Raw genomic sequence first — 26,048 nt, forward strand, 5'->3', positions numbered from 1 at the left:
TTGTGACCTGTCACAGACAGAGCAGTGTCTCTCGTAAGCTATGCCTTGAGCTGGGAACGCACAACAACCATTATACTGTCTTTTCTTGCTATGGTAGGTTAAGATGCCATAAAAGGTATGTTGATTCCGTATTAAATTTAATTAAGCACATAACGGGTTTAATCTACACATATTTGTTAAGTTTTTCTGGACACAGTCAACAGTGGGATTCCTTAAAATCTGCCTTAAGTCTTCTTTACAATTATTGTAATGCTTTTGTTCTATTTATAGAGTCTGGCATATTTGTTCAGTTAAAAATCATGTTTTTACTGTATTATGAGAATTTCATACTTTTCTGAAACATTTAGACTTAAAAACAGCAGTGCACGCATTCATTCCTTTTATTTTATTTTGTACAGTCACTAAAAAACCAACCTGAATTTTTTTTGTTTGTTATTGAATTGAGAGTACCTAACCTGAGGGTTCAAGTATGCCAGTCAATTTGAATTCAACTATTTGAATCAACAGTATCTTACCCACATCAGCACATTAAACAAGAATAATGAAATATCAGAGCTGAATGTTTTGTTGGGGAGCAATAAAACAACTCAGTGTTCACACCTTCCCTGCCATGGGCTTCGCTATCACTTTACTCTGTGAGGCTCAGGATGTACTCATAGAACTGGAGTTACATCTACTTGACAAGTACTTCACGATGTACTTTGGTGATTGAAATCCATGGATGAATATCATTTCCAAAAAGACCCTAACACACATAATAGGAAGAAATTATGGGATTGTGAATTGTGGGAGACCCAGGTGACACTTTGAGCCTCCTAACTCTGAATTTACACTTGTAGCTAAGAATGAAGGCATGTTTGTTGTTTGATGATGGTTGTAGCCACTGTGTGATGGATAAAGTGACAATAATAAAGTTATCTGTGTTATGGCAATGCCTTAAAGCATATTAATAAAAAAAAATGCAGCCTAGAGCAATTATTGCAGTCACTATGGTAACACTAACAATAGACACACAAATACAACTTATGAGGACTGAGCTCTCTTCCTGGCCCACATCTCATCAGCGTAGTCAGAAACTGCCAACAATCATAACTTGACATACCAAACTAATGGTTTCAGTAAGGAATGACATTGTCACTTATCAGCCATTAAAAGGATTAAAAGCACTGACCGCTTGAGTATGAAACAACATCCCTGCAGTAAATCTAGCTTTCGTGAGAATTATAACGAGTTTTTTTTATTTTCTTTTATGAATCTGTTTGAAGTTAATGGCCCTCTCTGTCATTCTGAAGACTTGGACCCGTGTGGGTTATACAGGTAGTTGTTTGTAATATTTAATTTCTCTATCTTAATTTCTATCAGTGTGATGCATGAAATATCAGACACACCTGTCAGCCTCGCCACAAACTGCAGCGTTCAAACTGACCGTCAGAAAATAGAGATTTACTGCATGGCTCTTAAACTATGCAGACAAAACCTCGCAGCGGTTTTCATGCTTTGGTTGATCGTTGTAAACAACCACAGCCATACATATATATATATATATATATATATAGATAGATAGATAGATAGATAGATAGATAGATAGATAGATAGATAGATAGATAGAGATATTTACATATATATAGATATATATAGACATATATCTATATATCTTTATATGTCTATATATAGATATAGATAGATATAGATATATATGAATTTTATGATCTATACTATCTAATTTTTCTACACCATCTGGAATGTTTTAATGCTGCTGTCACGACGGGATACCGCAGTATGAAGCGTTAGACATTAAAACCAAATTAAAAAAGATAAATCATAAATATCAGGTAATAAAATGACGTACTTCCGTTGTTGGTCGGATATGGTCAAGGAATATTGTAACGCCTGCTAACTACAAACCGTAGACAGTCTATTTTGCCTCACTCAGACCCAGCAACGTTAAATGAGTGCCTGTCGTAACTGCACGGTGCAGTCGGAAGGGCTCGGGGGTGAATATTTGTCTACCTTTTTCTTTTATTCGCCATTAATAACAAGTGAAGCCCGGGCCGAGGGTAAGCTTTAGCTGTCTGCGTTATGTTAGCATCTTGGACGAGGTAGCAATAACGTGGCTAGCTCTGTCGGCTAAGGCTAGCTAATCAGGGTTTTCTCTCTATGTTGCAAACCACTCACTTGCTCAGAATCAACTTAAAAAGCAAACGAGTGCTCGCTTGAGCCGTTGTCATGAAAACGACCGTAACACAAGAGGCCTGTTTTACATAGGTAACGTAATATTTGTGAAACGAGAACCCTTGTTTCAATGACAAAAGAAAAAGAACAACAGTTCTGCTCGCTAAGTCTCCAATGACGGTCACTCTCGATAGCTGCAAGTTTTATCTTAACATGCATAAAAAGTACTTTTGCATTTGACGGTTTTTATTGTCGTTTATTTCTATGAAAGGAAATCTTGCGGCAGGAACGAGCCAGTAACCAGCCGTGCATGCTTTCTTTCTGTTATAACTGTTTTTTTTTCTCTCCTCTAAATCTGCTTTCAAAATAATGCTTGTGTTTCCAAATAGAACCCCAAGATTAAACTTTTAATATCTGGGGAAATAGACTTATTCTAATGATACGATGACAGTAGAAAAAGTATGTTGTCTGACGGAATCCACTCTTCCGGCTGTCAGATTTGTCTGCGCTGATTCTTATCGACACATTGTTTCGGACTTACAATGATGTCTAAAAGGACGCAGCCTGTTGGGTAATACATTATAGAACGACTGTAAAAGATTATCATCAAGATGTTATTCCCCGCTTGTGATATTTTCATTTTGCATGTAATGTCTTGTCTCAACGAGTTGGAGTAGCAGACAAACTGCACATCTCTATGTATGTTTCTTGTAGTGTTCTCGCTGTGCCTTACCAAATTCTGAACCATGATGGACCATCAGAAAGCCTTAACACTTCCATTTACTGTTGAGAAGGAGAAATTGGTATGTGTGAAACTTTATTTGGGGGAATCCTCAGTTTTTCTCTTCAGGCATTAATTTGTGTGCTTTTACTGTGCAGCATGAATTAGCTCTGATTTTCAGTCTGAAGTTTTGCTGAATCACATGCATGCACCTGCACGTTAATCTCACACTGTTTGATTGAACTGCTTGCGTGGAAGTTTGTGCTTCCAGTCTCTGTATGCTGATATTCTGTTCATCAGCAAGCATACTCTTGTTTCTTGAAAAATGTATGACTGTGGTTGCTGTGATGGTTGGGCAGTGGGCGATAGAGACACTTGACAACTGCTTGTGGTCTGCAGTTACTTTTATGAGCTGTTACTAACCAAAGTTGGGCTGCTGCTGCCACCTTATCTGCTTATTGATGTCCTGCTTTCTTGCCTAAATGGTCATTGGTTTGGTTGATTAAATCCCTTATCAGTCCAGAGACCCTGCAACAAAACCAGCGATAATGAGCAGAACCTCACAGTGAAGAAGCTGGAACTACAAGGTGTCTACAACCGTTCTTGAAAAATGTCATCTAATGATAAAACAATGACAGAACAGTCAGTTTTCCTGACATTTAAATGACTGATTAATTGACTAGTAGTCACTGATACCAATAAACAGCTGCAACTACATGCTTGCTATACTTTACCAATAATAACAACATAATGGATTATAGATAAAATTGATAAGCTTTGCACATTTGCACCCCTAGGAACTGTGCTTCTTTGATGGGGTTTAAAAGCTTTTGGCTATTTATTTGATACCAGCATGGTAACAAAAACCCTGTGAATTTCAGATGGATAACCCACTCAGAATCCCCATGCTATGTCTTTCATCAGAGTGTGGAAGGTTAGAAAGACAGGTACAGCGATATCTTTGCTCTCAGTGTGAACAAATGCTGTGGTTGTTAAAAAAAGTCTGCTCTTGGTTATTTTTGAGACTAAATAGGTTCTTTCTGTTTAACAGGTTTCTTGGAGTGCATTTCCTGGTTGCAGACTCAGACAATGTGATTTAAAGATTAAAAGAGGAACCAGGCCATTTGATCACAACCATGCGGCGATGGTCAAATGGGGAATGGCCAGGTGAGCGTGCTTGAGTTTTGAATGATCTGCTTTTAGCCGGGCAGATGGACACTTGCAGGCAGTGTTCCCTTGTTATATCGCATGACTGCAGTTCGTCAAACAAGACAGATCCTGAAATGTAAAAAAGTGGTCGGATCTAAAGACGGAGTCGGGCGCAGGACTTCGTGTTTAAATTGAGAAATTAGTTAATATTGTTGAGCTCAAAGGTCAGTGGGACCACTGAATGGGTTTTCAATCAAATCTCCGAAATAAGGTCTGTGGTTCAGACTTGCCCAAGATATTTTATCGTTTTGTTGTACAGCATAAAATACATCAGTGAATCCCACTGCATTTTATGCATCCAAAAATTGGTGGTTAAATGAGGTTACAGAGGGTGCTGAAGACGTGCTGAAGACGTTGAGACAGTTACACTGACAGCAGAGAAGCACAAAGCTATTTAAGGTGTGGGGAAAGACACAGTGTGGTTTGTTCGTAGCCTAACGTTACCTTTGTACTTCTAGTGCTTGAATTTGCACTTCAAAAATCATAAAAGTGGTGTTTATTTGTCCATATTATCTTGATGAACAAACCACAAGAATCTCAGCTTTTGTTGACGCAGTTTATAGTTTGTGCAATAATCCAAAATCCAATGGAAAATGATCGATGAAGAAATACACAATCCCCACAGAAATGGAGTAACTCTCAGCTTCTTACTTAAGCCTTTCATTAGTGCTAAAATTTCCCGAGGTCAATTTTGGGAACATCACTGCAACTTACACACACACACACACACACACACACACACACACACACACACACACACTGCATTTTTTTCCAGTATTGGACATCAGCTGCTCTACTAAACTACCCTGCTGGCTGCCCCTCATTTTATAGCTATGATATGGTAATATTTACAAGGAGTAAGCCAAGCATTAAAACAGAAACCCAACTATAAAAAGGAAAGAGAGAAAAAGGCAACACTCAGAAAACTTATGATAAATGGAGGTGTGGAGATAGAAGGGGCTGTCTGCATTCTGTTGATTGAGGTTTAAATGATTTAGCTTTAAATTTTGACTTTTTGAAGTTTGTGTTCAACGTAATACCTTAGTATTTTTTGCATGTGAAAGAAAGTCCATTTGTAATTTCAGTCGATGGATTTTCAGTGAGTCAGTAAGTTAATTTCAAGTTGAATGTTGGTGAAGTGTATCTACTGGTACTAGTAGCATGTAACATCCAGTGAATGGCTGTTGTATTTGTTGTAGTTTCTTAAACTTTCACAAGATGGGGCGCTCACCCTGTTAGAGGTGATGTGTGTCGTCCTGGAAGTGCCTACACATTAGATAATATGATCTGTTATTTTAAAGAAATACTCCTAACCTGTGCACGCAATGCGGACGTTCTAAGTACGTTAAAGTTCAGATGTAATTTTTCCATTTCCATTTAAAAAGAAATGCACAGCAGCATGTTGAGCTGTCACGACGCTGTATGTGGATCAAGTGGTTCACAATGTCTTACATGCAACACTTCGTCTTTAGTCTGTATTAGAGCAACTATTATAACTAAGGAACAGTAACAACAAAAAAATCACTTAGTATGCATTATGCGGGCGTCTGTGGCTCAGGAAGTTAGCGGGTGGTCCACTAATCTCTGGATTGGTGGTTCAGTCCCCGGCTGCATATGAGGAACATCTAGGGTGGAACTCTGCGCTCTACACTTCCCTCACAAGTGAAATAATGGCCTGGCACAGATGGATGAAGAGACAGAGCAGAGACCATCAGCAGTTCACAAATGGAAGAATCTCTACTTCTATAAAAAACCCAATAGTCTTGTCAGTTGCCATGTTTTATAGACATATTGGTCAGTAGTTGAGCTGTTACTGTTTTCAAGACAGTGTCAGGATATTACATTTGTCCTTCTGTTGTTATGCTAATTATTACATCACCTTTTTTTGCTCTAAACCACTAACCTAATTCAGAGTTTCACTATTTAGCGAATGCAGCTAATAAACATCATGATTCTGTTGCGAGCTTATCATGGCTGCACAGATGACTTATCTACGTCAGCAGACCTGCCTGCCCCTCCCTTCTGATCAGCTGGTAAACATGGTATCTACAGAAGAGTATCATCCGGAGCACTTTGATGTGGTACAATGCTGCGTAGAAGACGCTCCTCTAGGACGGTGGCGAATGATTCCCTCTCTCTTTTGTCCTGCAGTCGGAAGCCCTGTCTGATCCTAACAGATGTCCTAAAAACAGAGTCGGGCAAGGCTTATATGGAAAAGCTGAAACAAAGTAACTCTTCTGAAAAAAATGGACAAGTGACAAGTATACGACGGCAGAGTAGCCGTAACCGAAGGGAGTCCCTGACCTGCAGAGAGACTAAGAGTCCGAGGGAAAACAATAGCGACGGTTACAAGCCTGAAACGCCAAAATGCAATCCGAAGACAAGCTCTACATCCACTCAAAGGTAAGAACACAGTTCGGAATAAATATTCTGACCCTGTTCTAATATCTATAAGATTATTTTAAAGGCCGTATCTGATTGCCTTGACGTAGCATAAAGACTGGACATGGAGGTAAAAAGCCTCATTCACACATGTAGCCTTTCCCAGAAGTATTCAAGCATTTTCGCTTGTGTGAAAGAACCAGAACTGAAGCTCTGGGAAGTTTGCACTGCCTCTCTCCCACTTCACGATCCAGTAAAATTGAATGGAATATCCTAGGAGGGCTGGGTTGCGAGTGAGCAGCAACAATACTGGGAAGGGCCTACGACTGCTCCATCCTCTAGTATTGTAAAAAAACAGGGGCAAGACAAGAAATAAGTGTAATCCATCAATGTCCTACATATTTCTGGTGAAACACATGACCTCCAGGTGAAAGGATGTGGCTGACGACTCCATATGTGACAGAAGAAGTGTGCGGTAGTCGGCGTGCTCCCCTGAGCAGCAGAACGGGTTGGAACAATGACCAGGACAGCTTGGGAAGGCAGAGTGGTGATTTACAGTTGGGAGGTTAGAGCGGGGGTTTAAAAAAATCATTCAACAAATATACTAGCTCTAGCTTGTTTCGTCAGGCTTAACAAACACTTTCTTAAAGGTGTTGTATCTTTAACTTTGATTATGAGCGGGAAATTTCTTCTCGACTGGTTCTACCCGTCACTGTGACGCTGCCAGGCAGACTTTGATTTCAGGAACTGTTTGAGGATGACCAAGAAACGGTCTCACCCAGAACTTTCCACATCCTCTGATTATTCTCACCTTCAGTCCCTACAACGACAAGGTGTCCCAACATGCCAGCTGGTTACCCATAACTGCTGCTCCTCCGTGTCTTTCTCTAGCTGAGCTGGCAGGTTTTATAAAAGAGAACAAAATAATTATATCTTGATAACACTACTCCTGTTGTGCAAAGGTGAATGAACCACAACAATCACCAGAGCAAATGGAGGCACTTGGTAGAAGGATAATCATCACCTGAGCCCAGGAGCTGATGTTTTCACTTGTAGCTGTTGGTTTGTTTGTCTTTGTGTTAGCGGGATTACGTAAAAGGCCAGTGTCTGTGAATCTCGGTGGGAGTGTGTACCACGAGCCAAGGAAGAACCCATTGCATTTTTTGGGCAGATGTCTTAAAAATTGTGAAAAAAAACAACCCAAAACAGATTTTATTACATTGGCCTTGGCAGAGTTTGTCTTGGCTGGCTGCATTATGGCTCTCTGTATTTCCAGGCAGACAATTTGAAGATTAAATTTGGAATAGTACCACGCAGAGGGAATTCATAACTTCAGGTTCTGGTTCAAATTGTTGTTTCATCTGTTTTTTATGTCATTATCACAATTCTTGTATATTAAGTCTCGAGACTAAACGTTTACTGCATGTGGCTTTGTTTAAAATGTCTTAAGGTTACGATCCAGGAGAAAGTTACAAAAGGCCGATGATGATGAGGACAAAGACGAAAACAAGGATATCGTGGAGGTGATAATCGGCAAGGACAATGGAGAAGACTACAGATTTGGTAAACATGAGTAATGCAGACACATACAGTTAATCCATCTCAGAATAAGTAAAATAGGACCAAAAATATAAAACTTACTCAAAAGATCAATACACAGAGACTATACTCCAAACACACGAATCACATTTATTGTAATGTTATAAGAAGAAACGTGTACATGTAAGCTGCAGCACATACGGTGTGTAAAGTATTATTGGCTTATTACACATGGATCAGCAAATGTCAGCTTTTGCACATGATGATTTGTTAGCTTAAATGGTATAAATATGCAGAATATTTAGACTGATAGATAAAAAAAATAGTGCAAAATTAACTCTGAGTGGGTTGTCAGTGAAAGTGAGTGACAAACACATTGCTCTCACCAATAATTCAACCTGTGTTTTGCCCGTTAAATGTTTTAAACTGTTTGGGAACATTTGCATTAGTGTAAGCAACCGCTTGTAGTCGTGGCTCATAAGCTCAGTCTTCATTTTATTCTCATCCAGCGAAAGAGAAAACCCTAAAACTTTTTACTCATCCAAGACTTACAGGTCTTTCAGAGGGTTATTTCATATGTCTTTCTTTTTTGTTGTTTTTACAGCTTTTTGCGCTTGGGGGGGGGGGGGGGTGATGCTTAAAATCTAATGAATTGCCTCAAGTGCTTTCACTTGAGTTTGTCCCAACTGGGACTGACGGTTACAAGTTTGAAAAGGAAAAACAAACTAGCTGTGTGCACAAGAGTGAGCTTTCAAGCATCTTTCGGCAAATCTTTATTTGTCTTTCAGGCTAGCTGCCTAAGGTCACATTTGCCACTCCCAGCATAAAACACATGCATCTGTGCAATCAAATGAAGAGTGGATTTGCATTGTGGGTAATGCAGGTGCCAGGATTTGAGGAACATCAAGGCACAAAATGAACTAACACCCCAAACTTTGGTTGCAGGGATTTTGATCCTCGTTTTTTTTATTTCCAGCTGCCCATCGTAGGTCAGACTGTGAATTTGGAGTTCAGTGCTACGTTGTTATTCCAGGCCTTCTTCTGCAGTGAAATAAACAAATGCTACATCTTTTTTCTTCTATTAAATCAAATTAAATAGTTTTCTTTGCTTTTCCCTTCCCTTCATGTCTGTTTTTGCATTTTTTCCAATATTTTTTTTCTTTCTCCACTACTTTCTAGGTAGGAAATGCTCTTAATTTGCCAGTTCTCTATGTGCTTAACTTGCCAATATTGTAGTTTAATCATGTGTTCCTTTGTCCACAGACTGTGGGTTGTCAGTAAGCTGGGAACCTGCTGAGGACATGAGAGATTGTAATGAGTTTTCCCCAAGCAGCATCAAGGACTGCAGGAAAGAAATACAGCAAAATCTGGTGAGTACTGTACTGGGTCAAAAAAATCAAAATCTCATCATGGTGCAAATTTTGGGTCCCAAAATAAGTTGGAACTTTTTTTTCTCTCTTTCTATAATGGTTTATTTCATGCCTGGAAGGTTAAAGTTTGATATTATCTGTCTTCCTTTTAGTTTTTATCTCAGTGCTAAAAGAGGGCTGTCGTGATTGCTCTCAAAAATGAGATGATGTGGTGTGTGTTGTCTCATCAGAAGAGAAAAAGAGACACAGGGTCCCAATGCAACGGAGTGGGCAGCCCCAAACGCCACTGTGAAAGTGTTCTCTGCCTCACTGGGGAAGACGGGAGGGATGGAGAACAAGGGCTGATGCAGTTTTACCTTGGTGAAGATGGAGAGCACAGCGTTTTGGATAACCTGGACAATAGCATCGTCCAGTTCACAGTGGGAGCAGAAAATGGAGCCCAAGTTCTGGTCCCGATCACGGATCCTTGCTTGGAGGCTGGAGACTTAAATGGAGCCTTCGACACAACCATGATGTACCCCGCTGAACCTAGTGAGTACACCAAGACAGGTTGAGCGATACCAGATCAGGCCCTTGTCCACATAGTAGTTTTGATGTGGTGGAAGGGGACAGAATAGTGGCAGAATTATGGCCAATTGCATATTCCCACTCCTTCTTGGAAACTATTTGGGGAAAAAAGGTGTTGACGCTCAGACAAAAAAAATGAAGACGTGAGCCTGTCCTTCTGCGTCTGATAGCCTTTGACCATCACACAGTGTCAGGAGAGGATGAACAAAGTGAAAACACTTTGAATCTCTTCTACCATACGCAGCAGTCCCATGAACTGCAGTCTGAAGGGCCAAGTTGTTGTTGCTGCTGCTGCTGCTGCTGCTGCTGCTGCTGCTGCTGCTGCTGCTGCTGCTGCACACCCAACCACAAAGCCTTGCTGTGACCGCAGTTAGTCTCTGCAGTTGTCCTCATCATTCAGCACACAGCAGGCAGCATCCTGGGGGCTGGCCATTTTTTATATCCCTCAAGACTTTAATTGCCTCCTGTTTTTTTACATACAAAAACAGAAATGCATCTTAGGATACTTTTCGAAATGGTCAGTAATCTAACTCTTTCAGTTGCACCGTTCAATACATTTTTTTCCCCCAAACTATCAAAGAAAGTAAAAGACACCTTGTCAAATGTCTATATGTGTAATAGGATTTTCCTTTTCTTTGGCATGCAAGTTCAAAATGATTTTGATAGAAGTTCATGAATATAAACACTGTTCCATCTGTCGGAGGATGACATCCGTCTTCACTAATTAAACCTCCGTCACAAAGCATCAAAGAAGGGAGAGGAGCAATATTTAATGAGTGTTATTAAGGAGTTAGATGTTTTCTCTCCATGTGTGTTTCAGTTGTTCTTTCCAGTGATGATGATGAGAGCAGTCACATTCTTGAAAACATTGGCCCAGTGGTCACAGTGGAAGACACAGTGATAGAGCAGGAGGTTGTGGACCCAGAATCAGATGATATGCAGGTAGGCTGATGGTGTCCTTCAAGTGCATAACTCTGTTAAAGCCTCTTGATTTTCTATGATGATGATTATGATTATGATTATATTTTTTAATTATTTGATGATTTAACTCAAGAGAATCTGTTTTTTTCAAGCAACAGGGATTATGTAAACCGGCAAGCAAGATACACTACACACAGAGGACTAAAGAATGAGAACTACTGTCAAGTTAAAAAGAACAAAAACAAAACAGACAGGACTAATGGCAGAGCTGCAATAATTAATCAATTAATCGGTCAAAAGAAAACCGATCAGAAACTACTTTAAAATTGATTGATGGTCTCTGTCTTTTATTGATTAAATAAGTCATCCAATTTTGGTTCCAGACTCCTAAATATAACGATTTTTAGCTTTTTTTTTTTGTCCTTTAGGAGCAGCTTGGTCACTTTGGGCTCTGGGAAATTGAGTGTTTTCCCAATTTTCTTCACATTTTATGGGAAAAAAAAAATTAAAAAAACTACTAATCATTCGAGTTATCTGCAGTGTAATTAATTATGAAATTTCATTAGTTATGGCCCTTATTATGAGTAGGAAAAAGCTTGTAGAAAAAAAAATTACGTGAAGAACAAACAAGTATCAAAATACAAACAGATGTATTGGTGGATGGCTACGATCTAATAGTGAGTTGAACCTGAGCTGAGTGCTGTTTATAGTCCAAAAAAAAAGGCAATAGATACATTTGATCATGTGAAGAGCTCTTCTGTGCCTCGGCCAGCAGGGGGGAGCTTTGATAGCTGCAGAACAAGCAGCAACCTCAAGAGAGAAAAAAAATTAAAGGAAGCTGCACTTGAGACACGCTCCCTAAACAAACCCTCGACTGAGTTAAAAAAAAAGACTTTTTTTGCTGTCTACATGGGTTTATTTATCATTTTTATCTTGAATATATTTATGAGGAATTTATTTTGTCATTCTTTATTTACATTTGAGCCATGACTTCCCTGTTAGATATTTTTATGCTTGATAGACTGGTATCTATAATCTTTTACTGAAATGGGCTGCTCTTCTGCTGTAGTTTGTTTATTTCATTATTTTTTAATTGAAGATGTATTGGGAAGGGAGAGTAAACAACAGCAGCATTGTAGTTGGGTTTGCGTCCACCAATGGGTTTATGGGCAAGTTTTTATGCGGGAGGGTCCGAATTCCACAATTACAGAGGAAAGCAATGCACATTAAGTATAGTAATGTTAAACCGTAGACAAGTGACAACAGCATTCAGAATAATGATTAATATTTAGGTTTGTTTTTGCCAAAATGAGCATGGAACACAGACTTAGGTCAGGTAAGCACCAGCTCTGCCTCATCATATGGACATATTGCGTTGTTTGAATGTCAGTGTTCATTTGTGTTTCAGGTCCTGCGTGTCGTTGTAGAAGAGCTTCCTGGCTTGGTGTCAGTCTCTCCCATCCCAAGTGCAGACTTGACTTGCATGACTGTGGGATTCTCCTCTCTTCACTGTGGAGCGTACCAAGGGACTTCAAATGGGCTCATTGAGGTAATTATATAAAACCAAACAAACCTTTCGCTAACTGCATAATGCTCTGTCTTCATATAATCTTTTCTGGACATAAATGTACACATTGTTCCCTTCCTTTGCAGATAACAAACCAAAAACTCATCATCCCTTTGAAAGGTAATGTGTCTTGTTTTGGTCCTGTTTCATTTTCGATTTTGAACTGCCCCGTTACTCTGAAAAAAGCAAAAGAATGATATTTGTTGAATGTACGTCAAAAGCTCTTAAACAGTGTTTCGGTACATTTTGGGGACCAGAACCCACAGATAAAAGGATAAATGGCTTAATTCATAATGGTGAAGGAAAGCATGCTAGTCGTAGCTCAGTTGTCGTTACAGTCTAAATATTTAACTCCTAATGTGAAAACTAACCAAGTCTCTTCTCTTCCTCAGATACTCGGGGACAGGTAGGGGTGACGATAACCTTGGGCCGTAAAGAGCTGAGGAGGTACAGTGTTTGGGAGGAGGAGGAGATGGAGGCCATGGGGATTTCGTTTCTGGGCGGAGGGGAGCCTTGTCCTGAAGCAGCTATTTTGTTGTGTGTATCTGAGTGTGCTGCTGCTGCGTTAAAAGGTGACCTCTGTAAGCTGGGTGTCACACAGGATGGAGTCAAAAACACCGGTGAGACATTTTACACTGTTGATACATTGCAGGCTGTTTTTGGAGATGTAGTTTTTAGGATGCTTTTTGCATGAAAAGCAGTATATGTGTGATGCAGAGTGGTTGCAGTGATGGGCACATTTTTTGTTCTGTTTTGTGGCTGCTGCCTGTATGCAAATGATTTGTGCCAGATGCGCACACAATTTAAGTATTTGCACACCTTTGGCTCGTTCTCACTCTGAGGCTAGCTTGTGCTAGCATGACAGCTGGAGGTGTCAGACTTGTAAGAAAGCCATGGTAGGCAAACCGAGTTGTAATTAAGGCTTTAATTGATGTGAGAAAGTGCTCGTTTACTGCTTAGGGGATCGGCCTGTCTTTGAAAAAATCTGTTTTATTCATCCCTTCAATGGCTGATTAATAATCTGATTGCCTCTCTGAACAAGCATATTCAGGATTTATATTTCAAGAGAGGAACAGGAGTGAAAAAAGCACTCCTGTCTGGCTCTTCCATACACACTGTAACAAACTTAATTGCACACTTCATCTGCTGGAGTTTGCTTGCTCCTTGTATATACGGGCCAGATACACCAGATTCCTGCCCGCTTTCTGCACCAGTGCAACTAAAGCTGCTAAAGCCCACCTCTTCCAACCATGCCAAGGAAGCATACAGGGCCGGGAAAACGGTACTTAGTGATGACACTAGTCACGAGCTTTAACTATTAGGGAGCAGCTCTAATTTCTACCAAGCTGTTTTTATATATACATATATGTAGTGTGTGTGTGCGTGCGTGTGTGTGTGCGCGTGCGTGTGTGTGCTTTTGATGTGATTTATTAGTATGGTCTGAGTTATCTCTTAGCCCCTTACATGTCACTTTGTAAATATTTATGTTATATTATTTTCCTTTTTTCTTTTTTTTTTTAATAGGTAAGGCCAGCCCCTTTGTTCTGGTGATTCTGAAAGAGCCCCTGAGGGGAATGGAGGGGGCTTTATTGCGCTCCCTTGTGGAAATGGACTGTCTCAACAGCCTGACACATGATGAATCCATTGGAGTCTTTGGTGTTGGTACAGTTGATCATTTTATAGACACACAGTCTCCTGTTCTTTCACTAAAAAATAGCCTGGATCTAATTAGAAAAACTAGATTAGACCCCTACTTGCTTAATCTGCTTGGCCTGAAGAGCACCAAGCTAAGACCTGATAAACACAAGGACTCACAAAATCTTGGTGGCCTCAAAAGCCTTGCACAACACATTAGACTGGAAGCAGGTTTACAAAAGGCAGCGCCAAAGCTGGAGATGTCATCCAAGTTGGTGATGACACCAGCTGTATTACTGGAGGCAGCGCCAAAGCTGGACAAAGTGTTGGATCTGGACACCGTTCCTGAGCTAGAGGATGCACCAGTGTTGGATAAAGTGCTATACTTGGACACTTCTCCAGAGCTAGAGGCGGCATTGGAGCTGGAGAAAGCCCCAGAGCTAGAGGTGGTGACGGAGCTAGAGTCCCCAAAGCTGAGGAGGGCTTCAGTGCGGAGGACGTCATCAGATTGGAGGGTGCCATCAGAGCAGAACATGCCACCAGAGTGGAAGGCAACACAGGAGTGGGAAGCTCCAGAGCGGAAGGCTACACCAGAGCGGAAGGCTACACCAGAGCGGAAGGCTACACCAGAGCGGAAGGCCACACCAGAGCGGAAGAGGACCCCAGAGCGGAAGGCAACACCAGAGCGAAAGAGAACATCAGAGCGGAAGGCCACACCAGAGCGAAAGAGGACACCAGAGCGGAAAGCTCAGGTGCGAAATTCAGCTCCAAAGCTGAAGACTGCTCCAGAACAAGAGGTGGCATCAGAGCTGAAGGCAGCAACAGAGCAGAATGTGACACTGGACTTACAGGCTGCTCTAGAGCTAGAGGGGTCACCAGAGCTTAAGATGGCTCCAGAGCTGGAGGTGTCGTCAGATCTAGAGATGGATACAGAGTTGAGGGTGACTCCAGAGCTAAATGTGTCATCAGAAGCAGAGATGACTCCAGAGCCTAACATGTTACCAGATGGAAAGATGGCTCCTGAGCTGGACATAAAGATGCAGCACCAACCAGAAGAGGCTCAGAAAGAACAAGAGCACAAACATCCGCCTGAGGTGAGTTGACTGTTCTTGGTCCCAACTTGCAGGGCTTGAAAACCTGCAGGTTGAGGGCAGGCATGTGTCAACTGGTCGATCTTGTCTGCCAAGTCTGAGAAAACATGAGAAATGTATGATATGGCATATTTGACTTGGGCCACCTGGAGATTTCAATCTCGGATCTTTGCCTGCATCCCCAGAGATGTCTTTAAAGGATAGTTCACCCAAAATGAAACTTCAGTGATTATCTACTCACCCATACGCCAATGGAAGGTCAGGTTAAGTTTTTAGTTTGCAAAACACAGCTGGAAATTGGTCTCCATTCACTTCAATGTTTGGGAAAGTACTGCAATTCGTTTTCCTGTGAAACACAAAAACTTCACTTTTTTGGGTGAGCTGTCCCTTAATTATTGTTCCCTAGGAGAGACACAGTTTACGCTCCTTCTCACCGTTACGCCAGTCCAAATAAGAAAAATATAAACTTAAAATGAGCTGTTCCAGTTATATGACTGAATGTCCTTCCACAGAAAAGCAGAGAGGAACCTACCCCCGTGTACACACTGTGCCATCGTAAAACCAAAGGATCATACATCGTATCTATGTGTCATCCAGACTCTGGTTGGATTAAATACAAACATCAGGGGCTGGCCCGCAGGCAAGTAATATGAATTTATCCACCTGTTTGTCAAGGCGTGTAGCTTTCAAATGAGTTTTCATACAGGAACTGTAGTGTACTCAAGGGAATAAACCTGTAATAAAGACCGCTAGAACTGTTGTACACGAGTGCTGCACCATAAGCATTTTCAATGCAAGGTGGGCACATATCGCCGTTTGTGTGATGTCAGCGTGATGCAAATGAACTCAAGTCATGCTACAACTTCTTGGTTGCATGAAGCAAAACTGAAAGTTCTCATAGAACTTGATTCTGGGGTACATGAATGTCGCTATGTCAGTTTGCCTCAGTGGGATGCAGCCTTCTGATAAAGACCCACTCTTGTCTCTTCAACTTGGGTTTAGGTTGATCCAGTTTCCTCCTCCACCACTAAAAGGAGGAATCACTGTTACAATGGAAGACCTGCAGTGCCTTGACAGCGGGCAGTACCTCAATGATGTTATTATTGATTTTTACCTCAAGTAAGTGTAAAATATTGAATTAAAGTCCTCCACTGAATTTAGTTTGCCTGTGTTTGTGGAGAACAGAGACATTTGAGCTAATTGTATTGATGTGCTTCCAAATCAGATACCTCCTCCAGGAGTCATCGCGTGTTGTGGCCGAACGCTGTCACATCTTCAGCAGCTTCTTCTACAAGCAGCTGACACGAAGAGACAATGCCAGTGAAGGCAGCACCAATGAGATGTAAGTGTCAATATGTGATTTTGAGTATGTGAGGACAGCCATTGTGGAAATTAGCTGCCGGTCGTGGGTGATCGTGATTAACAGGTGGGGCTGGAATGCAATTCAACGTGATCATTCCATGAAAAGGTCAGTGCGGAAGCTGATGTCAAGTAAAAGTCTGCCTCCTCCTCTGATTCGGGCGACAACCTGCAGAGGGTAGTGACACATGTGCTATATCTAGTCTGCCGCCTGCCAATATCACCCAAAGAAGACAAAGATGAAGACCAGAGTGGTGTGAACTCCCAGGGGAGTTAACAAAGTGACCTTTTATAGTAGGTGTAAGGAGATTGGCTGAAGTCTGTATGCTGAGAGACAACTCTCGTCCAAGAAGTGCTCTAATCTTTCTCTCCACAAAGAGACCCGGACACATCTCCACTCAGTTGTTCTCCTCAAAACTCAGCCCCCTCTGAGCTTTTAGCTTTTAGTAACAGCAGCTCCACCTTAGGAATGGTCTCGCTCTCTCCTCTTACCAACTTAAACATTTAATTGAGAACACAATGTTTTGTAAATTACTCCATGGTGCATTCAGGTGCCCCTCATAAATGCAGGAATGGCTAGTAATTTTTATAAAAATTGGCAGACTTTTTCATTTTTTTTGGTCATTTTTTTAATGTTGAAATCCATATACCGTATTTGCGGGACCATAAGTCGCTTCGGAGTATAAATCGCACCAGCCAAAAAAAATGCATAATAAAGAAGGAAAAAACATATATAAGTCGCAGTGGAGTGTAAGCCGCATTTTTGGGGAGATGTATTTGATAAAATCCAACACCAAGAACAGACATTTCATCTTGAAAGGCAATTTTAAATAAAACTAGAATAGAGAACAACAGGCTGAATAGGTGTACGGTATGCTACGGTAACACATTCAGCTAACGTTACGTGAGGCATAAATAACGAACTGAGAACGTGCCTGGTATGTTAACGTAACATATGAACAGTTATTCAGATAACTATAGCATAAAGAACATGCGAACAAGTTTACCAAACCATCAGTGTCACTCCAAATCACTAAATCCAATGAAATCTTCATCCTCGGTGTCACTTCTAAACAACTCCGCCAACTCCGGAGGTAGACGATGCGCCGCTTCCTCTTCTACGTCGCTTTCGGATACACAGGCCTAGAGCGCCCTCTTGCGGTTGTCAGTGTGAAAAGTAACGTAAAATTATATAATAATGTGTTAATAATTTCACATGTAAGTCGCTCCAGAGTATAAGTCGCACCCTCGGCCAAACTATGAAAAAAACTGCGACTTATAGTCCGAAAAATATGGTATATCTGTCACTACCTCCTTCTTCTTTTAATAGGTATTTAGTAATTACAAAAACAAAAAATAAAATCATACATTCCATCATCCAAATGTATGAAATGATCTATCTTCAAAGTGTGAGCAGCATTTATCAGCAAGCTCCAGACTATCAGTCTCTTGGTGTCTGAATATTTTTTGTGTTATTTTTATGCTTTTTGGATAATTAAAGGATGAAATCACATTTATTATATCATATCATCCCATTTATTTCTGCAAATATAGGCACATTTTAAAATTTTCTATGAAGAAGTATAATCAAATTGTCATCTGCAACCTTACTGAAGGAAGTGAATTAGAAATATAACAATAAATAAGAAATTCAAAATTTTTCTGCTCATTGCAATGCATTAGAAAATTATGACTGTTTCCAAAAAAAGAAGAAGCACATTTGATTTCTAACACTGACAGTTAATTTCCAAGGCTGGAAGAAGTTCTATAATGTTTCATACTTGTGTGAACCAGCTGTCAGCGGCAGAGGCGACATCAGAGGGTGAAGACATGGACACGCCATGTCGACATCTTCAAAAAGGACTTCCTGTTTGTACCTGTGAATCAGGAGTAAGTACACGCGTCACTAATGTGGTGCTGCAGAGATGCTTCTGACGTGCTGCCACGCATGTAACCTCACTTTGTCTGTTCAGGGCTCATTGGTATTTAGTTGTCATTTGCTTTCCTGGACTGGACGAACCTAAAGTGGAGGACTGGATCGGCGTGGAGTCACCACCAGGAAGTAGTTGCAATGGAACCAGCGAGGTACAGAGTCCAGAGGAGACGCAAGCACCAAATGACAGAACTCCTCTAAGATTTAACCCCAGTGACAGCCAGCACACAGAAACAGGTACGTCTGACTAAATGAAAAGAACATGTTACACAGCGACATTTGGTTGTTGTGAGTGTTTGGATCACTTTCATCATCGTAGTGTTTATGGAGATGATGCTTGATGTTGTGGGTTTTTTTCTTCCATGTCTTTTAGAAAACGCTCAAGAGTCCACCAAAGATCCTTTACCTGGTCCAGTGGTAAGAAAGAATACAGCATGTTTTCAGTCATAGGAATATGTGTAAACCACTTTATTCCACTAAATCAAACGTTTTGCTCTCAATAGAGCTGCACAGAGCAGACCTGCCAAAGGAAGAGTGTTTGCAAGAGGTGAGTGTATATAATTACACTAATGTGCTTTACACTTGTCTCACACGTGAAGCCCCTTAGATCACATGTGCATAGTGTTTGCTTGCATTATTTTAAAGATGCACCCCCCCCCCCCGCCGCTGATGAGGTCTGAATGAAGTGGTCAGATGCATATTATTTATCAGTTATACAGTTGCACTGTCAGTGTTCTAAGTATGGTTCTATTTCACGGGCACCGAGCAGTTTTCCATCTTTTTCAGCTTCACAGTACTACAAGTTCTCAATATAAACGGCCAGCTTTGCCTGTCTTTGCTGGCAGCTTGTGAAGCTCCTCTCTGTGCTCACTGGAGTGTTAGCCAGCCACTCAGACTGTACAGAGAATCCCTGTTCACTGATCCAGTCCACCAACCATTATCTGCGAATCCGAAGTCGCTGTTTTAGCCAGAACTGTTTTATTCGGATTGGTCAGCATTGCCACCATGTCCTGCAGCAGTTCGTCAGAATATTGGTCGCCTGTTACTGTCAAAATGTTCAGTGCGATCAAGTGATCGACTTTATTTAAACACAGTCAGCACCCACACAGCAGGGAACACAACTTTGTAGTGAAAAGCAAATGCTGTCATGCCACCGTCTTCGGTCCCGACCTGTAGCTCCATACTTGATTGTATTGAACAGGTGATGTTGACACAGACGTGACAGTTGCAATCATGTTATTGAGAAGAGCACAGTTGAGATTTACCTCAACACTTGCTAACGCCAGCAGTATATTAGCTGGCTGGGGGGCTAACTATGATGCTAGAAGGGGCCCTGACTAGTGTGGAGCCTTTCTCCTGCCATCATGAAGTGTAATGATGTTCTTTTGGCCTAATCATCATGTAAGTGGTGACTGGACAGTATTAAATGAAGTGAAAAGGTTCTGGAGCCCCTGACTACGGTCTAGGTCAAATCACAGCCCTTCATAAATGATTGACAGATCTTCCTCTCGTCATCAGGCCCTGTATTCTCATCATGGACTCCCTCAAACTGTCCCTTCATGAGAGAGTCTTCAAGCTCTTAAGGGAGTAAGTACGATGATCTGATGTCATCATTATGAAGCTCCAGGTCCGTGCTAACGAACGTGCGATTTGTCCCTCAGCTACTTGCAGTCAGAGTGGGAAGTCCGTCGTGGGTCATCACGAGAGTTTGGACCCGACCAGATGAAAAGCTCACATTGCAAAGTTCCTCTTCAGGATAACAGCAGCGACTGCGGTCTCTACCTGCTGCAGTATGTCGAGAGCTTTTTGAAGGTGAAGTTTGAGTATTTGTCTTCGGCTCAAATAATGTTATGGTTTCAAATTTAATGTTGATTTCCATCTAGATCTGAACATAGTAACGAGGACTGTTCCTCCTTCTGCTCTCAGGACCCTGTGGTACATTTTGACCTCCCTCTCCACCTAGAACGTTGGTTCCCACGGCAGCAGGTGCGGAGGAAACGGGACGAAATCCGAAATCTGGTGCTTAAAATTTACAGACATCAGAACCTGGATAATAAAAGATAGGCACATGAGGCAGCACTCCTGTCCAGTGCGTCACATTCCTGTAGCCGTTATAAATCACTGCTCATACTGAGCGATGGACAGCGTGAACTGACAATATTTCCTTTTAACTAGCTTGTTGTTTCATGTATTAACTTGAAAAAACATGTACATCCTTGACTGTCTGTGGGTTTGAGTGAAAAACACCAGGTAGCTCTTCATCCAACCAGGAGGAGTTTTAATGTAGATTGTTTAGACGTGTGAATGTTTGCACACCCTATTACTTTTTACACGTTGTTTTAATGCTGCAAGGTATTTTTTTATAAAAGTAATTATTTGTATTTAATTTTCTACATTGAATTACTAGTCAAACAAGACATTATGTCCAAGTATAACACTTTGAACACCTACTTTGTACAGCAGAAATGTAAACACTGATTTATTGGATGTTTTTGTTTTGGTAACATTATGTGATGAGGTTGTAATCACGAGTTCTGATTCTGCCTTTTTACATAATTGTAAGATTATTTTGTCTGATTCACTTTAGATGGCAATTCATGAAGCAGACCCCTTCACGTAAGGAAGTGTTCACCACGAGGTAGATCACGAAGGTGAAGCGGAGGTAGTGGAAGTTGCTAGACTGCTACATGAGCAGCTCAACTAGCTGATGTATTGATCGCGCTTCCTACACCTGGTTGCATTCTCCGACTGCTGACGTTTCGTCTTGTGTTACTTCGAGGTTGCGATCACTTCAATATGGCGGAGAACTCTTAAAACACCCAGAACCTGTTGATTGTTCTACAGTACTGTACCTCACCTACCTGCATGCGTCACCCCCATCATGTATCTGCTGACACGTGATCAGTTTAGTAACTGCACCAGCTGTTACGCCTTTTTCCTCCAGGAAACTTTGATTCTTAATCGAATTGAATCAAAACTTAGTGGAAAAGGTGTCTTAATGAACGTTTTCAACAACTGCTCTATTTGAAGTCATATCACCCAGTGCTGAGTCCTTGCAGAAATTGCGACCAGTTGCTTCACACAAGTGTAGATTCGACCTGGCGCGTGAGCAGAGGAGGTGGAGAACAACCACACAAACAACACGAGGCCACATCGAAGTCATCACGGTCTCTGCAGGAGAAGCAACTCATGGTGAAAGTTCAGCAGCCAAAAGAGTGAGACATGCTCTTCACAGACGTGGGTGAATCCACAGCTAATGTTTGCTCAGCTCCTCATGTAGCCAGCTTTTGATGAAACACCTCTGCTTTGCCCAGGGTGGTGGTGAAAGAGGAGGATATTTATCACGTGGAGGCAGTGTTATCTCATTTGTTGAAAGGTCAAAGTTGAAATCGTGTAAACTCTAGAGTGCAGTGCCGTGCTGGGGTACAGCTTCTGTCACTGTTCCCCCTCTCCTAAGGACAATAATGGCACAGGCAGCACCGTGGTTGTGCTGTCGGCAGCTTCAGCGTGACGGCCGTAGCATTTCTCTTTCTCAGTTTCACTATATGGCATCATGGTAAAATTCCAACCATTTGAAACCTCAGGAACTGGGAATTTGTCACAAAGTGATAATGCCAGTTTCCTCAGTAAACATCGTTGAGTGTGTGGAGCTTCATCTTCGTCACTAAGGGCCTCTCGTTCCTGTAGGAAGCAGGCGCTCAGTGTCTGGAGATGATGAATGAGGCTCAGCTGGACACTTGCTACTTTATATTGCGATCCATCATAGAATCTGAGCTTGTGTTGGGGCGTGGATACGGTAGCTTCCCTATGAAGACCAAATCCATGACCCTGTTCAGGCTTGGTGAGCTGATCAGAAGGGGACATCTCTACAGGTATTAACGAATCACATCTCCCCACTCAAAAAATAAAGGATAAAATCCTTATGCAATGATAAGTGTTGTGCTGTTTTGGTATTAAAAGGAGAACTCAACAGTATAGGCTAGGTGTATTTCCTGGTGTGGGCCAGGCTAACCAAGTGGCCTGGCATTTCAGTGTGGTCACACGTGTTGGAGATGTCCACTTGTGGTCTGATCGTCCATGACACAACGTAGCTGACGTCGTAATGTTGGTCTGCATAGATTGACTGAATCAGTGAATAAAAGGCCTGACATTGAAGCTCTTTTTGAAAATCTTGTTTCACCGTCTGTCCCGATCCCTTCAAACCAATAACAAACCGACTTGAAACGCTTTTTGTTTCCATCGTTCATTTTTTTAACATACAACTTGCAGAAAGTTCAGGGGTGCACATTCACTTGGAGGACATCTGGGAGGAAAATCTACTCGACCCATAAATGAGATGGCAGTCCATCACTGCTGTTGGCTATGACACCATCTGTCTGTTAGTCCTCTCCCTTTTTCAGTCGTTCGTCTCTTTTAACACTTGGAGACATCCTTGATGTCATGCTTTTATAGATACAGTGTAGGATGAATGTATAGGTGATGATTCCAAAAACCTTTGGTGTCAATGGTGAATTAAAAACTTGTAGAGTAAATTGCTTTCTTGCAGTTGTTTTTATATTTCCTTAGAAAACCCAGAACCAGTTTTTCATCCTCTTAGAACTCTTGACACAAAGTGGAATAGAAGTTTAAAAAGAAAAGTGTGCTGGAAAACTTTGTTGCCACCAGATGTAAGTAGTTCTCTCAATTTAAGTAATTTTTGGTCACAAAATATATTTTTCTTTTAATTTTGTGACTAGTAATTACTTAAACTACTTAAGTATATATATTTTGTAGCCATTTATTTGTAACAGTAAGAAATTAATCAAACTGTGGCCATCCATTGTGTGCGTGTGTATATGTATATGTATATATACGTGTGTATGTGTGTGTATATTTGTGTGTATATGTATGTATGTATATTTATGTATATATAAAAGATTTTGATTTAGACAACATTTACATTTAGATTAGAAATATATATTGTGGTTTAGATTTAGATTTTACTGTTTGTAAAGTGTAGTCAGGTATTTATGCCCCACACTCCATGTTCAGGGACATGGGTTCGCCTGCTAATGTCCGGTGGCAGACTAGACACAGCCCAGGTGTGTTACTGCCCTCTACTGGTTACCCATTTGGTCCCCCTCTATTTACAAGCCAAATCCACACGTGTGGTCAAAGGGCAAGGCTGTGACTCATTGATTTTTTTTTAAATGATTTACTTTGTCCATAACCAATTAATTGAAATGAGTCAGTCATTTTGCCAGTGTTTTTTTTCTCTGCAGGACACTGTCTGAAGCTGAGACCCAAATGTTTTCTTTCTTTCAGTTGTAGCAAAGTCGCCCGCCTTGTTTCCTCTCAGGCCAAGAGGTGTCTTTACGATACCACGCTGGCGGGTATAATCTTTTCAGAGGGTTAAATGGTTGGCTTAGGTGTTTATTGTCTCAGCCTGTCAGATCCCGTCAGTGTGACTGGAGTAATCCCTCGCCCCATTCTAGATGGCAGATACTCTGCTGACACTGAGGCAATAGTAGCAAAACTACCCCTTCACACATCCCCTCTCCAACCACATTAGAAGTGGCTGAAACCTTCACAGCAATGCCATCTCCTCCCCAGATGTAGCACGGCGAGGGAGGCGATGCCAGTTTCTCGAGAGGCCTAATGTTACTTGGCTCAGCTCTCCATGATCTCACATTACAGGATCAAGTGCTTGCTGGAGGTGAATGTTGTTCAGCCATCTGCTGGGCAATAGAAGTGACTGTCCAGGTATTTGATCACCAGACTGATCAAATGTACTGGGGCACCTCAGACAGAAGGGCTGGTTTGAAAAAACGGTTCAACTAGCTACCCTGCTGCAGACAGAATGAACCTGTAAATGTTTAATCCGGGTTAATATGCATCATATTTCTATGTGAGTGACAATTTCAGACTCTCACTAAGTCTCTGCATTTCACTCTGGGGCGACATACTGAGGGCAGAGCATGTGCAACAGAAAATTTTGCCAAATTGAATGTGGATGAATAATTGAATTGCGCGGTGCTCCCAGACATTCCAAATGTTCTCATATCGAACTGATAAATCCGAATAATTTTGAGTCATTTTGCAGGAGTTGGGTCAGAACAATTTAACCACGCTTTCACTGCCACAACAGTCACATTATGCTGCACCGTAGATTTAAAAATGTGTTTTGTGAATGCTGGTTGGGATTTCTGGTTCGTGCATCCAAGATTTTAAACTACTAATACATTTTAATGTCCCCAAAAAACTCCGTCCTTCACAAAAGCATTTCCCAACACTTCATTCGTAGACAATGCGGTGAGAAGTGTAGTTTAATCACTCCATTGTCTGCTTACTTAACTCTTGTTAGCCTTTATCAGTTCCGTGGAAGTGATGCGTTACACCCATGAAGCTCCAGCCAACTCGAGTGGTGAAATAACTAAGAGGGAATGTATGTGAAAGAATGACAGAAACATCTGTGAGAGGGCTGATCAGTGGCTCACCATCACCACACTTACAGTATGTGCCTGCTGGTGGTTGTGTGCCCTTTACCTAAGAAATGCCTCAAATTAAAGAAACGTGTAAAACACATTTTTACTGAAGTGACAGTTGCATTCAAATATTTCCTATACACCCAGTTTTGTTTTTATGGCTACTTAATGAAAAAAAGGAAGATTTTTCCTTTGAAAACGGGATGAGAGCTATAGGACAAGTTTGTGGGTTGAAGAGAGAGTATCTATCTATCTATATAGACACACACAAACACACATATATATATCTATATATCGATAAATTGATAGATTGTTCCTTTAAAAATGGGATTAGAGCTGTAGGACAAGTTTGGGGGTTAAAGGTCAGCTCCAGGCTAAGCTCATAACTCTCACTGTTTTCCACACACACAAACACACACATGTGTGTGTGTGTGTGTGTGTGTGTGTGTGTGTGTGTGTGTGTGTGTGTGTGTATATACTCTATATATACTGTATATACACACACACACACACACACACACTTGAGCCGCTAGACCAGTATGAGTGAGCGGGTGGGTGACTGGTGATGGTGAGGTCACTGAGTAGGATTTCTTCCAAATAGCATTAAATGTCTGCTTCCCAGTGTGGTCTGAGAGGTGACGGCAGGAAGAGGAATGACTCTCCCCTCTGATCACATGACCTTTTATTGATTTTATTCCAATTTAGAGCAGCAGAGTGACTGAGCAGTTACAGGAAGTGGCTTCAGAAGTGCTTAATTCCAACTCATCTTTTCCTCACGCTGGCTGCATGTATTTATTGCCGTTGATTTGGTGGCTTTTGTTACCCTCTCAGTGTCCATGTTTCCTCCATGCTGTGAGCGCCCTCCCTTCACGGTGTTGCTCCAGTAACTTCTTGGCGAGCTCCACTAAAAGGCTTACAGGATTAGCACATTCAAAAATCCCCCTCTCTCTGCAAGAGCCATCTGCCTATCTTACCTGAGCCAGGAGCTGTCTTTTCAGCACCACAACTCCCCTCAGCTGTGGAGGAACGCAGGAACGCAGTCGGTGGCATCGAAGGATACGAGGTTCTGTCGTTCTTCTGCACCTGGAGGATTCTGAACTATGCAAACTTGTCAGATG

General features: G+C 41.4%; 2 protein-coding genes across 9 annotated transcripts in view; both read left to right on the forward strand.

The window, feature by feature from the left end:
- The first annotated feature begins 1,860 nt into the window (after window positions 1–1,860).
- On the forward strand, window positions 1,861–20,728 carry LOC147252144 (uncharacterized). 6 transcript variants are annotated; one of them, XM_086220309.1, is made up of 24 exons: window positions 1,875–2,057; window positions 2,887–2,975; window positions 3,412–3,480; window positions 3,775–3,840; window positions 3,945–4,060; window positions 6,254–6,505; window positions 7,935–8,047; window positions 9,287–9,393; window positions 9,624–9,924; window positions 10,781–10,902; window positions 12,290–12,430; window positions 12,535–12,568; window positions 12,841–13,068; window positions 13,973–15,177; window positions 15,687–15,814; window positions 16,177–16,293; window positions 16,400–16,516; window positions 18,328–18,423; window positions 18,507–18,703; window positions 18,840–18,883; window positions 18,970–19,013; window positions 19,985–20,053; window positions 20,128–20,278; window positions 20,393–20,728. In XM_086220309.1, the coding sequence occupies exons 4-24, from the start codon at window positions 3,775–3,777 to the stop codon at window positions 20,528–20,530; spliced, it is 3,786 nt and encodes a 1,261-aa protein (XP_086076435.1). In that variant the 5' UTR covers window positions 1,875–2,057; window positions 2,887–2,975; window positions 3,412–3,480; the 3' UTR covers window positions 20,531–20,728. The 6 variants fall into 6 exon arrangements, with proteins under 6 accessions (XP_086076434.1, XP_086076438.1, XP_086076433.1 ...); XM_086220310.1 differs by having other exon boundaries at window positions 1,944–1,994; XM_086220308.1 differs by lacking the exon at window positions 3,412–3,480 and having other exon boundaries at window positions 1,861–1,994.
- Window positions 20,729–25,501: 4,773 nt separating this feature from the next.
- The window catches only part of impg2a (interphotoreceptor matrix proteoglycan 2a), a 25,793-nt gene continuing 25,246 nt past the window's right edge, over window positions 25,502–26,048 (forward strand). For all 3 annotated transcript variants that reach the window (XM_086220313.1, XM_086220315.1, XM_086220314.1), the window contains exon 1: window positions 25,502–26,048. This exon is cut by the window's right edge and continues 159 nt beyond it. The gene's annotated coding sequence lies outside the window, so the exon portion shown is untranslated.

The sequence above is a fragment of the Aulostomus chinensis genome, chromosome 12 (genome assembly GCF_037954235.1).
Source record: "Aulostomus chinensis isolate RoL2024-O1b breed Wild chromosome 12, RoL_Achi_v1.0, whole genome shotgun sequence".
NCBI classification, from domain to species: Eukaryota; Metazoa; Chordata; class Actinopteri; order Syngnathiformes; family Aulostomidae; genus Aulostomus; species Aulostomus chinensis.